Here is a 13039-nt window from a genome sequence, read left to right as displayed (position 1 = left end):
TCGAGTTGGAGGCCTTTGGCTAGTGGTGTCCCCCAGGGGTCAGTGCTGGGTCCAGTCTTGTTCAACGTATCCATCAATGACCTGGAGGAAGGGACAGAGTGCACCCTCAGCAAGTTTGCTGATGATCCAAAACTGGGGGGAGAGGCTAACACACCAGAAGACTGTGCTGCCATTCAGAGGGACCTGGACAGGCTGGAGAGGTGGGCGGAGAGGAACCTCCTGAAGTTCCACAAAGGCAAGTGCAAGGTCCTGCACCTAGGCAGGAATAACCCCATGCACCAGTACAGGCTGGGGGTTGACCTGCTGGAAAGTAGCTCTGCAGAGAAGGACCTGGGAGTGCTGGTGGACAACAAGTTAAACATGAGGCAGCAGTGTGCCCTTGTGGTCAGGAGGGCCAATGGTCTCCTGGGGTGCATTAGGCAGAGTGTTGCCAGCAGGTGGAGGGAGGTGATCCTGCCCCTCTCCTCAGCCCTGGTGAGGCCTCCCCTGGAGTACTGTGTCCAGTTCTGGGCTCCCCAGTACAAGAGAGACATGGCACTCCTGGAGAAAGTCCAGTGGAGGGCTACCAAGATGATTAGAGGGCTGGAGGATCTCTCCTATGAAGAAAGGCTGCAAGAGCTGGGCCTGTTAGCCTGGAGAAGAGAAGATGGAGAAGCAATCTCATCAATGTGTACAAGTATCTGAAGGGGGAGTGTCAAGAGGATGAGGCCAGTCTCTTCTCCGTGGTGCCCAGCGACAGGACAAGAGGCAATGGGCACAAACTGAACCACAGGAAGTTCCATCTGAACCTGAGAAAAAACTTCTTCGCTGTGAGGGTGACAGATCATTGGAACAGGTTGCCCAGAGAGGTGGTGGAGTCTCCTTCGCTGGAGATATTCACAACTCGTCTGGATGTGATCCTGGGCAATATGCTCTAGGTGACCCTGCTTAAACAGGGAGGTTGGACTAGATGATCTCCAGAGGTCCCTTCCAACCTAAACGATTCTGTGATTCTATGTTAAATAAGGGAAAAATCACAGGTTGCAAATGGCAATTACAGCAGACTTGTGTTAAGGCAGGATTTCATCCAAAGATTATGAGCTTTTATTTTCAAGGAGATTCACTAGAGAATCTTTTCAGGAAATCTGGCCAGGTTTTGTGGTTTATTTTTGTTTTGTTTTTTGGCCCAAGCAGGATTTTCATTTATTCTTTCCTGTATAAGAAAATGGTGCTTTCCATATATTGTATTCAATGTTGCTGCAAAATTCTCATTCTCATTCTGGATGTTGCAATGTAGCTTCTTATTAGCATATTTCTGGAAAATGTTTTTAATATCTGAAATCATATATGCCAAGTATTTACCATTGTATTTACTGTTTTATGGTTTTTGTTTAGAAAATTGGTGTTTTAGTTTACATTGCTTTTCGCTGAAAATTAGTTTCCAGATCTGTTGGCAAAGATTCACTAAACGTCAAATGGTATATTTTCTTCACAGAAGCAATGCGTTACAAAATACAAATATCCAAAATTCAGCATTTATATCTCCAAAGATAATTAACCTGAAGGCTGTAAAGAGACTAAGTTGTATAGAAGCACAGGACAATCATCACTCAGAAGGACAGGAAAGTAGCTACTGCGAAGCGTCAGTCAGGCTGGACCCTGGCTCATCTATTTCAAGCAAACAGCGTCAGGCTATCATCATTGCTGGTTCCCCAAGCCCAGCAGTCAGTGTGATCACCATCAGCAGTGACACAGATGAAGATGACATAGGACAAACACATGCACTGAGAGAGTAAGAACTGATGCCTACTTTTATTAGTGTTATTTAAATATAGCTGCATGCCTTATCACAGCTACTGTATTTAATGAAAGTACTTCTACTCACACTTCACTAAAAAGTTAACTCCGTAGCAGTGTTCTATTTGAAAGTAAATAATTATTTTAAAATTATACCTCATTAATATATGCAAGCTAGGCATTTACAACAGGAAGCAAATGTTTTACTCTTTTATAACAGATTTGTTTAAAACAGAATACTTTTAGATCCAAGATGACTTTTCCTTAATACTGGCATACCCTATTTATGTGTTGAATATTAGTCTTCTGTTTTTTTTAATAACGTAACCAGTTTTATTGGTCTAGCTATGCTAGCTACCATATAATAGATAATTTTACATACATATGGGTAACAAATACTTCTTTAACTATACTAAAAGGTGGGGAACTGAGTACAAAAGCAGATGCTGAGCATGATCCCCAGGAGGATTTTTCTTTCACAAAGTTGTCGAAGAAACATATATCATTTTAAATATAAAAGAAAAGTTAATGGTGGTTTGATTCATTTTCACTCCTAGTGATCCTGAACGGCAGGAACCTGCATTTTAAATCTAAACTTTGTCAAATATTTAAAGGCTTTGAACTTTATTTGTAGCAAAAATGTATTCTGGTGTCATTTCAGTAATAAATTTATTCATTTAGTAAGTTTCAAAAAAATGCACACTTAGTCTAGAAACTTCAAAAGAACTCTGAAATAGTTTAAAATCTGTTTTGGATTAGAAAAACTGAGGAATTGGATGCCCTTTTACATCTAAGGGATCTTTTCTTATATTTGACCCTTTTTTATTCCTTAATTACACCTATGTCAGTGGCATATAGAAAGAATGAATGAAAGACTGTATGCATGTTTACTTTATTTTCTTTGTGGTAGCTGCAAAGGCAGCCTTGACTGCGAAGCCTGTCAGAGCACGCTGAATATCGACCGCGTATGTTCTCTAAGCAGTCCCGATAGCACTTTGAGTACTAGCTCCTCGGGGCAGTCTAGTCCATCCCCTTGCAAGAGATCGAACAGGTAAAAAGTTGTGCTCTTTTCACTTATTTAAAAAAAAAAAAAATCCTGATATACAGTATACTCAGTTTGTAAGAGAGATCTTGAAATGTTTGTGATGTTGCCATCTGGTGACCAATAGTTGTAAGTGTGTTAATGCCTTATGGTAGAGGCTGAATTATGTATTAAAAATATATTATTGGCGGAAAATTAGGCCAACAGAACATCATTCTTTAACTATTCTTAGAGTCTCCTCACTTCCTTGGAAATGTAATTATAATCAAAATAAAAGTATGCTGCACACAAGTTCTTTAGAATGAAAATCTTTAGCATTGAAAAATTAAGTAAGTCAAAGTAGGATGCAACATGTTAGAAGTTGCCAGAATAACGTTAATTTTTGTACCCTTTTGTTCTCCTGTTATGTATCTTGTATCATAATCTTTAATGACATGATTCCCTTTTTCCTCTGCCAGACATAAGCTTCATTATACAGTAATCAGGGTTTGTGTGAGCAGCTCTTGAGTACTTCTAGCTTCATTGCTTGATGTCTAGCTTAAGCCTAAATTTTTGCATGTTATTCAAAATTCACTCTTTATTAAAAAAAAAAAAACACCTTTCAGTGTAACTCTGAACTATTTTATGGCATTTTTGCTTCAGTACCCAAGAGCTTGACACTAATGCATTTATCTGTGTAACGCTCCTATAAAGTATGGACCTGTGATGTGGTTAGAAGTTCCCACTGACTTGGGATGTTCTGGTTGAGGTACCTCTAGATTTATTTTTTTTTTCCCCCCTCTCGTTTCACCTCCTGCTCCCGTGTTAATATGTTGAAACTTCAGTTGTAGTGATGAGTACTTAGCACTTCTATGAATCGGATTCCTGGATACTAGTTTGGGCACCCAGAAACTTTTGGAACATATAGTTTTTCACGCTAGTGAAAAGTTTGGTTTAATATGGTTTACCCAGTATTGTACAGAAACTGTGTGACCTGGGGTAGAATCTATTTTTTTTCAAGCATCCTGCAGCTGCCGTAACCATGACCAATCTTTTATTTTTATTCTACAGTTCACTTCCTAACTTCTGTAGAATAGTTTCCTATGTAGAAAAGAGTAACTCAAACTCAGAGTAATTTTGTTGTGGAAAATGAATATGAATGGAATCCTAAGGGGAAAAAACTATTTAAAAAAAAAACCAATATAATTAAAGATTCTATCACAGTGTGTATTGTCAGGGAGGTAGAACTGGTAGTCTGTACAGGCAATTTTGTCTTTGGTCTAAATTTTAAATGGTATGACTTAATGGTGCTTTTAATGTGTGATTTATATATATAGGATTCTATATTTAAATAAAATAACACAAAACCATATATATACGTAAAAAAAAAAAGTGTGAAAATCTTTGACATCCATTTGGTATTCTATAAGAGCTGAAATCTCTGGATCCAGTGAACAAATCTCTGCAATACTGGACCCTGAATACACGGATAGGTGTAGTGGGTTGTTATTCTTTGTATTGGCCAAGGTTAGAAAGCAATATTAGAAGGAGGTGATGTGTATAGTCTGGGTAGTGCTAGGAACGGTAACAGGTTTTAAGTTTGCCCAAGGCTTTGTGTTACATGTCATCCAATCATAGGGGTTTTTTGGTCGGGTTAGTTTTCTCTTAGGTTACTAACCCAATCCAACTCCTTCTGCAGACGCACAATTGCTAGATCCAACAACATAATGGAGCACGTGGCTAGGCAAAGGGCATGAGGGAGAGCAGGAGGTTGTTGTTAGTCCGGACTAAATGTAACATAAAACCAGACTTTCTGTGGGGATAAATTTCCCAAACAGTCTGTCTGCTAAAAGTTATGGACCATGTGCACATTGACTTTATACAATCTTGCAATTTAGCTAATTCAGATAGATTTTTCATTTTTTAGGGGGACTTGATGTAGAAGATTATCTCAGCCAAATTTCTTCCATTTCTGGGACTTTGGAGATGTTCAAATAAAAAGGTGCCAGAATAATATAGGTGGACAAAACCAGGCATTTTTCCCTAGCTTCATTTTCAAGCATTTGCCATTTCTGATTGTGAAACAAGAAGATAAGTAACCAGAAGCATTTGAAAAATTTAAGTTCAAATGGTTAAATATTGGTAAAGATTTAAGTAACAAGAAATTGGGTTTTAAACTGGGAAGTATCAAACAGTTGTACTAATTGATAATGGAGACTGTCAGTCCATCTTATGATATCCTTTAATATCAGAACATTCAAAAATTTTAGACAAGCTTTTATGAAGTCCTGCTTGTTTCATCAGAACTACAAGGAACTGACCTCCACTCCCCTCTAAGAATTCAGCTTTATGTCAATAGCAGAGGAAAATGTTTTGGGATCTGGTTTTATTAGAATCCAATTTATATCAAGTTATATAATTAGTAATTTGAATCAAAAATTAAGACTGTAGAAATACAATTAATTACTTAGTAGTTGTAACGGCATCGCAATTTGCTAGTTAAACTATTCAGCATTACCTTGATGTCTTGACCAAAGCTTCAGGTTTTTGTGCTGGCCCTTGCAGCATCAATGTACTTTTCATAAAAAGCTAAATTTTATAAATGATTTTACTTACATTGCCATAGTTTATCACTGTGCTATAAGGACCTGTTACACTAGCTGTAAAATCACGGTTGTTCCCCAAAACACTTAATCTTATGTTTAGGGCTTGTGAATTCATTGATATTTGCAAATTTTAAGTTAAATTTTAAATGGGGATTTTGATATGTTTTTTTTCTAGTCTGTGGAAGTTCTTAGTTCTTGTGACTATCTTGTCTAATCAGGAACCTTGTCAGCATCTGTACTTATTTGTTCATTACCCCATACCGTCCCATTTTAGCTCCTTTAAGTGAAGAATGTCTTTTCTATCTACATAATCCGTGCCTGGCACAGTCCCACTTGAGAACTAGCTAATTACTAGTAGCTAAATTACTGATTTTTTTGTTTAAAGGGTCTGTGATATACCTTTTAGATGTGTAATAAATAATGCTTAAATTAAATGAATATTTTTTTCTTGTAATAAACTTCATCATAAATTAGTTACCTTAACCAGGTTGTTTACTGTTTACGCTCTGTAAAGTATTTAGTTCTGGTTCCACTGATTTGACTGTGATCTTGCTTTTGGCAGCTGTTTTTCAGTTGGCCTTTCCCACCACCTTAACCCTTTCTCCTTCTGATACAAGCGTGCAACTTCAGTAAATCTTAATAAAGGCTTTTATTTAAGTTGGTTTCTCCACATTTTTCCCCCTTTCGGTTGCTTTGGTAAAAGCAATGGTTGAATAAATGAATTTGCACCACCTGACCCGCATGCATTTCACAGACCACAAGTGCCAAAACAGCCACTGTATATAAATAGGGCTTTGTCTCCTTAATCTAAATCTGTGAAAGAGAATCTATCAAAGCTATGCACACCCAGTGCTCTCTAGAGGAGTACTAAGAGACATCATTTTTCAGCATATAAGATCAAGTTTAGTTCCTCATGATTGATGTGCAGATGACGGAACTGTCTGCTATTGTGCAGGAAGTGTCCTGAGCTTTCCGTAGCTGACTGTAAATATGACTGGTGCAGGAGAGAGCTTTTCATAAACCCCGGGGCGGGGCTGATTTTCAGAAGGAAATTAATTTCAGTAAGTTCTCTTTTGTTAGTGTAATAAGCATAGGGAGATCTTCATGTTTTGGTTCAGGAAGAAACAAAGCTATCTTCAATGCTTTACTGTATCTAAAAATATAAATTTCATGTAGATTACTAATAGGTTATTTAAAAAAAAAAAAAAAGTGCAAGTTACATATCCAAATCTTTTGAAAAAGTTATTTCTGCCTTTCTCTGAACCTTATAATTTGTGGGTAGAATAAGTTTGAATATTCAGCTGTCATCTGAATGCCTATGCTTGCATAAGTAAAATGGAACATTGTAAACTGCCCTTGAGGAGTTTTACTTCTATGAATTTTATGTAGTATTTTACCAAAAATGCATCTATATCATGAAAATGCATTTGTTATGCAATGCTTCTATGTTTTGATAGTATGTCAGATGATGAACAGGAAAGTGGATGTGATACTGTAGATGGTTCCCCAACTTCGGACTCCTCAGGACATGACAGCCCATTTGTGGAAAATGGCTTTGTAGCTAACACCAATAAAAATACAGAAACAAGAACATCAGTTAGTCCTGAAACCAAATCAGCTGTTTGCACGGTGGTGGTGCCACCAATGAGACTTGAAAACAGATTACATCTTGATGAGCAGATGGTGAATACAGGTAAGTTAGTCCAGGTGGGTTTTTCTTTCTATAACAACAGACAAAAATAGAATTTTGAATAATTTATTCGGTAGCAATATGTATGAAGATTTTGATTTACGCTGAGCTGTAAATAAACACTTCTGAACTGTGTTGTGTTTTTTAAACTTCAGTTATTCTGTTATTTGACTATTTGGTTATTCTGTTATTTGCTGAAGCAGGTAACTCTGCTTGAGCAGGGGGGTTGGTCTAGATGATCTCCAGAGGTCCCTTCCAACCTCAACCATTCTGTGGTTCTGTGTGACTATCTTTCACTATGTAAATACCATCTGGTAGTAGCTGAAGCAAATGAAATTTTGCCTATGGATTGTTAGAAGAGAATAATGACAACAAAAGCATGACATTGTTCATTTGTATCTTGGAAGATACTATGTGCCAGCCACTGAAAAAGGGTCGGTCTGTCCTGGGAAGAATAAACCAGTCTTCTGCTATGGGAAACCGTCAGCAAAAATTGACATCAGCATTCCATCAGCAACATATAAACTTCAGTCAGGTATGTGTAACTATTCATATCTAAGAAGTTTTATTACTGTCTTGGTTCCAAATGTGCTGAACACTCACAATTTTAATTGGTGTAAATGGCAACTGCAGGTTCTCAACAACTTGATTGCAGACGTGTTCAAATCTTGAAAAGTGGACTTCAATTTATTGGGCAAGTCATATGTATCTTTCATTTTTTTGACATTTCCTTAAAGCAGCTGGCTATATTTGTTTAAAAAAAAAAAAAGTTATCCTGAAGAAATTATCAACACCTACACTAAGTCGAAGCACAAGGCAAAATAAAATAAATATTAGTATATTTTTTCCTATATCCAAATGCTAAAGTGCATACAATATCTAGTTAGAAACTGGGGCTATATTTCAGTCTTGTTCTATTAGCAGTGCAAAGTGTTTGGAAATCCCACAAATATGTCTATGTGAAAATACTTCTAGTCCGAGAGTATCCAGAGTTGAGATAAAGCTTAACATACCCAACTCTTTCTTACTCTTCCTGCCAGATAATGAAGTTGAGGGGAGGTCGTGCTTTTAGTTCTATCCATTGTAAGAGGACACTCAAAGCTAATTTAAAAGCCACTTTTATTATTATCCAACAATGTAGCAAATGTATCTACTGTGGCTGAGGACTGAAGTTGACACATGGCAGTGATTAGGTTTAAGTCCCTTTAATTAATCAATTTTAAGCTGTGGCTATGTTGAGCTTTTAGGTATCCAGAGGTGCGTTTAACGTAACAACAGTACCTGACTATATAGCTTTTGCAAGGTAACTGTGAATATTAATTATAAGTTAAATATTAACTGCAAGGGTGCATTTACCAATGCTGATTGAATAGTTTAGATTGAAAGTAACATTTTGGTGGGTGGTACAATCTCTCCTTTTGTGTGATTATGTTAGGAGGATTGATTTAATTAATTCTGAACAAACCTTCATATGATCAGCACAGTATTAATTTTAATCACTTCAAGGACTGCAGCTCCTCATCCTCTTGGCAGAAAGTGGAACTTTATTTTCATTTTAAAAATTATGCTGATCCTTCTTTCTGTGGTAGATGCCCTTGTGGTTAAAACTCTGTATCATTTAATTGAGAGTAATTGATTTTTAGTCTGTCTCTTTATAACTGTTAATGATTATCACATCTTTCTGTGATCATAATCCTAGACTTCTTTTTGCCTAGTTGTTTCAAATATTTTCAATTCGTTTATTATTTTTGCTGCTCTCCTCTAAAATTTCTCTCCTATTTGTCCTCTTTGTGCCTCATTATGGTGCCCAAACTGAATGCAGCACTTCCAATTGATGCCAAGCCAGTGCTGAGTAGAGTGGAATAAGCACCTTGCTCATGTGATACATGGTATTTCTGTTAAAACAGCCCAGCATGGCATTTTATCCCTCTTTATTTCTTTTTTATTTCTTTTTTGCAAGAGCATTAAAATAACTTGTGTTCTGTTTATCATCTCTTATTGTCAAGATTTCCTGTCTGTGCTACTACCTAAATACCTTTTTTTTTTTTATTTAAGCATTTAATTATTCCTGTCTCTATCTTTCTCTTGATTTTAAATTAATTAGTTTTAGTGCATTATTCCATTTTTCAAACTGTCTCTATACTTTGCAATAGTAACACCTGGCCATTTCTGTGTATGGACAGGTTCAGCACTTTGCATCTGGGCTACAGGAGTGGAATGGAAACTACGGTCATCGAAGACAGCAGGCTTACATCCCAGCGAGTGTTGCCAGTCATCCTTTCTCCCTGCCACAAGGAAGTCCCAATCCCACCACTGTGCATGCGCATCTGTCTGGAAGCACACATCTGGGAGGACAGCCTGCTATTCTTCCGTATCCGTCATCGGCACCCATTAGTACTGCTGCACCTGTTGCCCACCTCCTTGCCTCTCCATGTACCTCAAGACCCTTATTACAACATCCAACGTACAATATCTCTCATCCCAGTGGTATAGTTCACCAAGTTCCAGTTGGCATAAATCCCCGTCTTTTACCTTCCCCAACCATTCATCAGACTCAGTACAAACCAATTTTTCCACCGCATTCGTACATTGCAGCATCACCTGCTTACACAGGATTTCCATTGAGTCCAACAAAACTCAGCCAGTATCCATTTATGTGAGAACTCATGTACAGTGTTTTGAGGAAGCTCAATGATCCAGAAGTTTGATTTAAGAAGAAACATGGTATTTATTAAATATTAGCCATGGCACAACAGGAAAATTATTTTTTTGAATCATGTAGACTTGGGTGCAATTTAAACAACTCTGAGCTTTAAAGAAAAAAAACTTACTTTTAATGTGTTTTGCACATTTGGTATAATTTGTCTTTGGTCATGTTATCTTCTTATATAGTAACTTTAGACAGGTGACTTATGGGAGCAGAAATCTGATTTTGCTCCTGTTATTTTTTATAAAATTGCCTTCTAACTAGTGCAAGACACGTCTACATTTGGGAAGCCATTCAGTGTACAGAACTAGAGCAACAGATGCACATATGTCAGCAGTACAGTGTAGAAGTAAATTGTTTGTATTACGTACCTTGGTGTTTAAATGTTGAATCACTTATCTAAAAGTTGAGCTGTTGTTCTTCACATTGCATGTGTCTTTTGCATGGGCAAAAAAAAAAAAAAAAAAGCCTAAACATTGCTCTTAAATGTTGTTGTCCTAATAATCTCAGCTGCATTGTAAACTGTTTCCACACATAGTGCCTTAAATATTTGAGGTTGTTAATGTTATTACTTATATATAATTGTTGAGGACTGCAGCACTTAAAAATTCGGATCTGCTGGTTTTTTTGTTTTTTTTTTTTTTTGGGATAGAGTAATGCTCATTTTGGGTTTTGTGTGGTATGATTTTAGTAATGGGTGTATCTTCCTTATCAAGAAGGCAGCATGTTTTGCTCTAGCTGAATTTTGCTGTCTTTCCCCCTTTCCTGCCCCCCGAATGATCTAGCTTCAAGAAAAAATTTTAGTAGTGCTTAAGAAAAGTTGATTCTGTAGCTATCTAGTAGTGACACACAAACCAGTGTTTCATACTGTTAAATGGAACTGCAGTACAATCCAAGTAGTTTATTTTCAAAGTGATTGTCTAATTGGATATAATAAAATGTTTAGAGGTGCAGTAGGCATGACTTTAACTAGATAATGAAAGAAAAAGCAAAGTGTTCATTGATTCATGATGTGATTTCATCTTAGCTTGAGCAAACCATGCAGTATTTAATAAATAATAGTGGAATATTTACTATTGAAGCTTGAAAAGATGCAAGTTCTTTGTGTGCAATCTTTCATTTATGCATGGGAGAGATTTTAGTCTTTTTACATTATAGTATTTGTTTTAGCCTGTTGCGGGTGTTTGCTTATTTAATACATTCCGTCAGGGACATAAATTACATGCTTTTCGCATTACTTTTTTCCTTAGGAAGTGTGTCTTTTTGTTTTGTTCAAATGAAGTTGCTTTTGCAGCACCAAAGACTTAATCATCCATTTCCTATAAAAGGTAGCTACTTTTTTCATAGACCTCAAGTATACTGTAGTGTAGAGATGGGATTTAAAGAAGGTATTAAACTGAGGCTGTGTTTTAGCTTATGGGCAAGTAATAAATTGTATCATTTATCTTGAATGTATCATAGATAAGCTGCTATATAATGATTGCCACTTCAGATAGCTGTGAAATTAGGTGATTAACTAGTTCTTTCTTAGCCTTCTAATTTCTGTACAAGTCTAATTACATGAAATAGAAGCCAGGTTTTGATTTTTTTTTTTTTTTTAATTTTGTTTTCATGTTTGGAGTGTCGTAACTACTATATTGTAAATGATGGAAGATGATTGCATATGTTTTTTTGGGGGTGTGTTATTTGCATCAGTATTTTATCTCCATTAACTTTGAGCTCATCACTGCATATAAGTGGATGTATCGATGTAACTTAATTTTTTTTATGTTTTCATATTGGCATTGTGTAGACACTTAAGCTGCATCTTGCAGGCTTGACTTAACTTTTTTTTAAAACAAAAAATCTGGAATACAATCTTTACAATGTTGACTGGAATAAGAGTGCAAAGCATTTGAGTTTAACTCTGTCAATAAGCTAATAACTGGTAAACTTTTTCTTTACTCCACTAACACAAGCAGTGTTTTATTTAATGAATGTCTGAATGAAATAAATGTGCCTACATTTGATTTATTTTTTAAATAATTAAAATACAACAGTATTAGGTCATAAAAAAAAGTACCAGCAGTACATTTTTAATCACACTGAAAATTAAGAAATCTAACTTTTCCCAAAAGTTTCAGTGTTTTTAGTAATCAACTCTATGCATTTTATACAAGTATAAATGTGTATATAAAATATACATTAGAAACTAGGAGTATCCTGATTAATTTGAAATCAACACATACATGAAACCTAAACATATGGAGTCAAGAAAATGCTCAAATTGGGTAGTCACCTTATCACTTCAAACTTGTGCTATATGGTCCAACAGATTGTTTTCTGTTAACTCCTTTGTGTTGGGAATTTTTTTTTTGGTACTTACTCCATTGCAGGCAATGGATGCACCAAGAATCACCAATGCAAATGGAGAAAATGAATTTTGTATTGTGATAACAAAAATTACTGCATTTTCTGTGGGGCCACGGGGATCTTCATTTGTCTAATGTATTTACTGTGCTTTCTTTTTACTGTGCTTAAGGTGTTAAGCTAAATGTGCTTGTTAAATTGACACAATTATCTGTATATCACAAGAGTATCCTATCATATGCAGGAAAGAGTTGCTGTAAATGGTGCCCCAAATTAGATCTGCTGCTCTTCCTATGTATTGTAATTTTAGAAATGTTTGCATTTCAATGAATGAAAAATTTGGGATTCTGCCACAGCTTAAATTCAGAATAATGGATGACGTTTCCCCAATCCTCCAATACATTCTGAGAGAATGGACTCTTGTAACAGCAAGTGTCCAAGGGCCACCTGCAGAAAAAGGCTTTCAGGCAGAGGGCCTTTTCTGTGGGGAGTAGGGGGAAAAAAAAAAGTCATCCTCAGAGAAGCATTTATACGTGTTACTGTTTTAATGCCTTTTTTTAAATAAAACACTGCATGACTACAGAATTGCATATTTGCATATTACTTTAATTTGCAAGATTTTATATGAATTTCTTGTGTTCAGTTTTTAACTTCAGGGTGTTTTATTGGTCAAATATGCTACTGTATTAACTTTTTTGTTTTAATTTTAAAATCTTCTGTTTTTACTGCTAATTAACTTGGTTTGTGTTAAGTAAAAGTTAAATCACACTGCAAGCTGTAGGAAGATTTGTTCTAGAAATACCCAGTGATATAGACTTGATTAATAAGTTTGAACTGTTACTGTTTAACAATTTGTAGAGTTGTGGCTTTTTTTTTTTTTGCTTTGGATT

General features: G+C 36.1%; 1 protein-coding gene across 36 annotated transcripts in view; it reads left to right on the top strand.

The window, feature by feature from the left end:
- The window catches only part of HIPK3 (homeodomain interacting protein kinase 3), a 111085-nt gene extending 101265 nt beyond the window's left edge, over window positions 1-9820 (top strand). For 29 of the 36 annotated variants that reach the window (XM_068945228.1, XM_068945229.1, XM_068945213.1 and 26 more), the window contains 5 exons: window positions 1475-1771; window positions 2687-2827; window positions 6861-7096; window positions 7501-7628; window positions 9277-9820. In XM_068945228.1, the coding sequence (XP_068801329.1) occupies window positions 1475-1771; window positions 2687-2827; window positions 6861-7096; window positions 7501-7628; window positions 9277-9753 (1279 nt within the window). In that variant the 3' untranslated portion in view covers window positions 9754-9820. Of the gene's footprint in view, window positions 1-1474; window positions 1772-2686; window positions 2828-6860; window positions 7097-7500; window positions 7629-7726; window positions 7788-8915; window positions 9257-9276 lie in introns of those variants that run through there. The other 7 variants (XM_068945246.1, XM_068945247.1, XM_068945243.1 and 4 more) reach the window with 3 other exon arrangements.
- Window positions 9821-13039: the final 3219 nt, after the last annotated feature.

This window comes from Struthio camelus, chromosome 5 (assembly GCF_040807025.1).
Source record: "Struthio camelus isolate bStrCam1 chromosome 5, bStrCam1.hap1, whole genome shotgun sequence".
Classification (NCBI taxonomy): domain Eukaryota; kingdom Metazoa; phylum Chordata; class Aves; order Struthioniformes; family Struthionidae; genus Struthio; species Struthio camelus.
The sequence above is the reverse complement of the archived record's forward strand: the minus strand, read 5'-3'. Positions and strand labels throughout refer to the sequence as shown.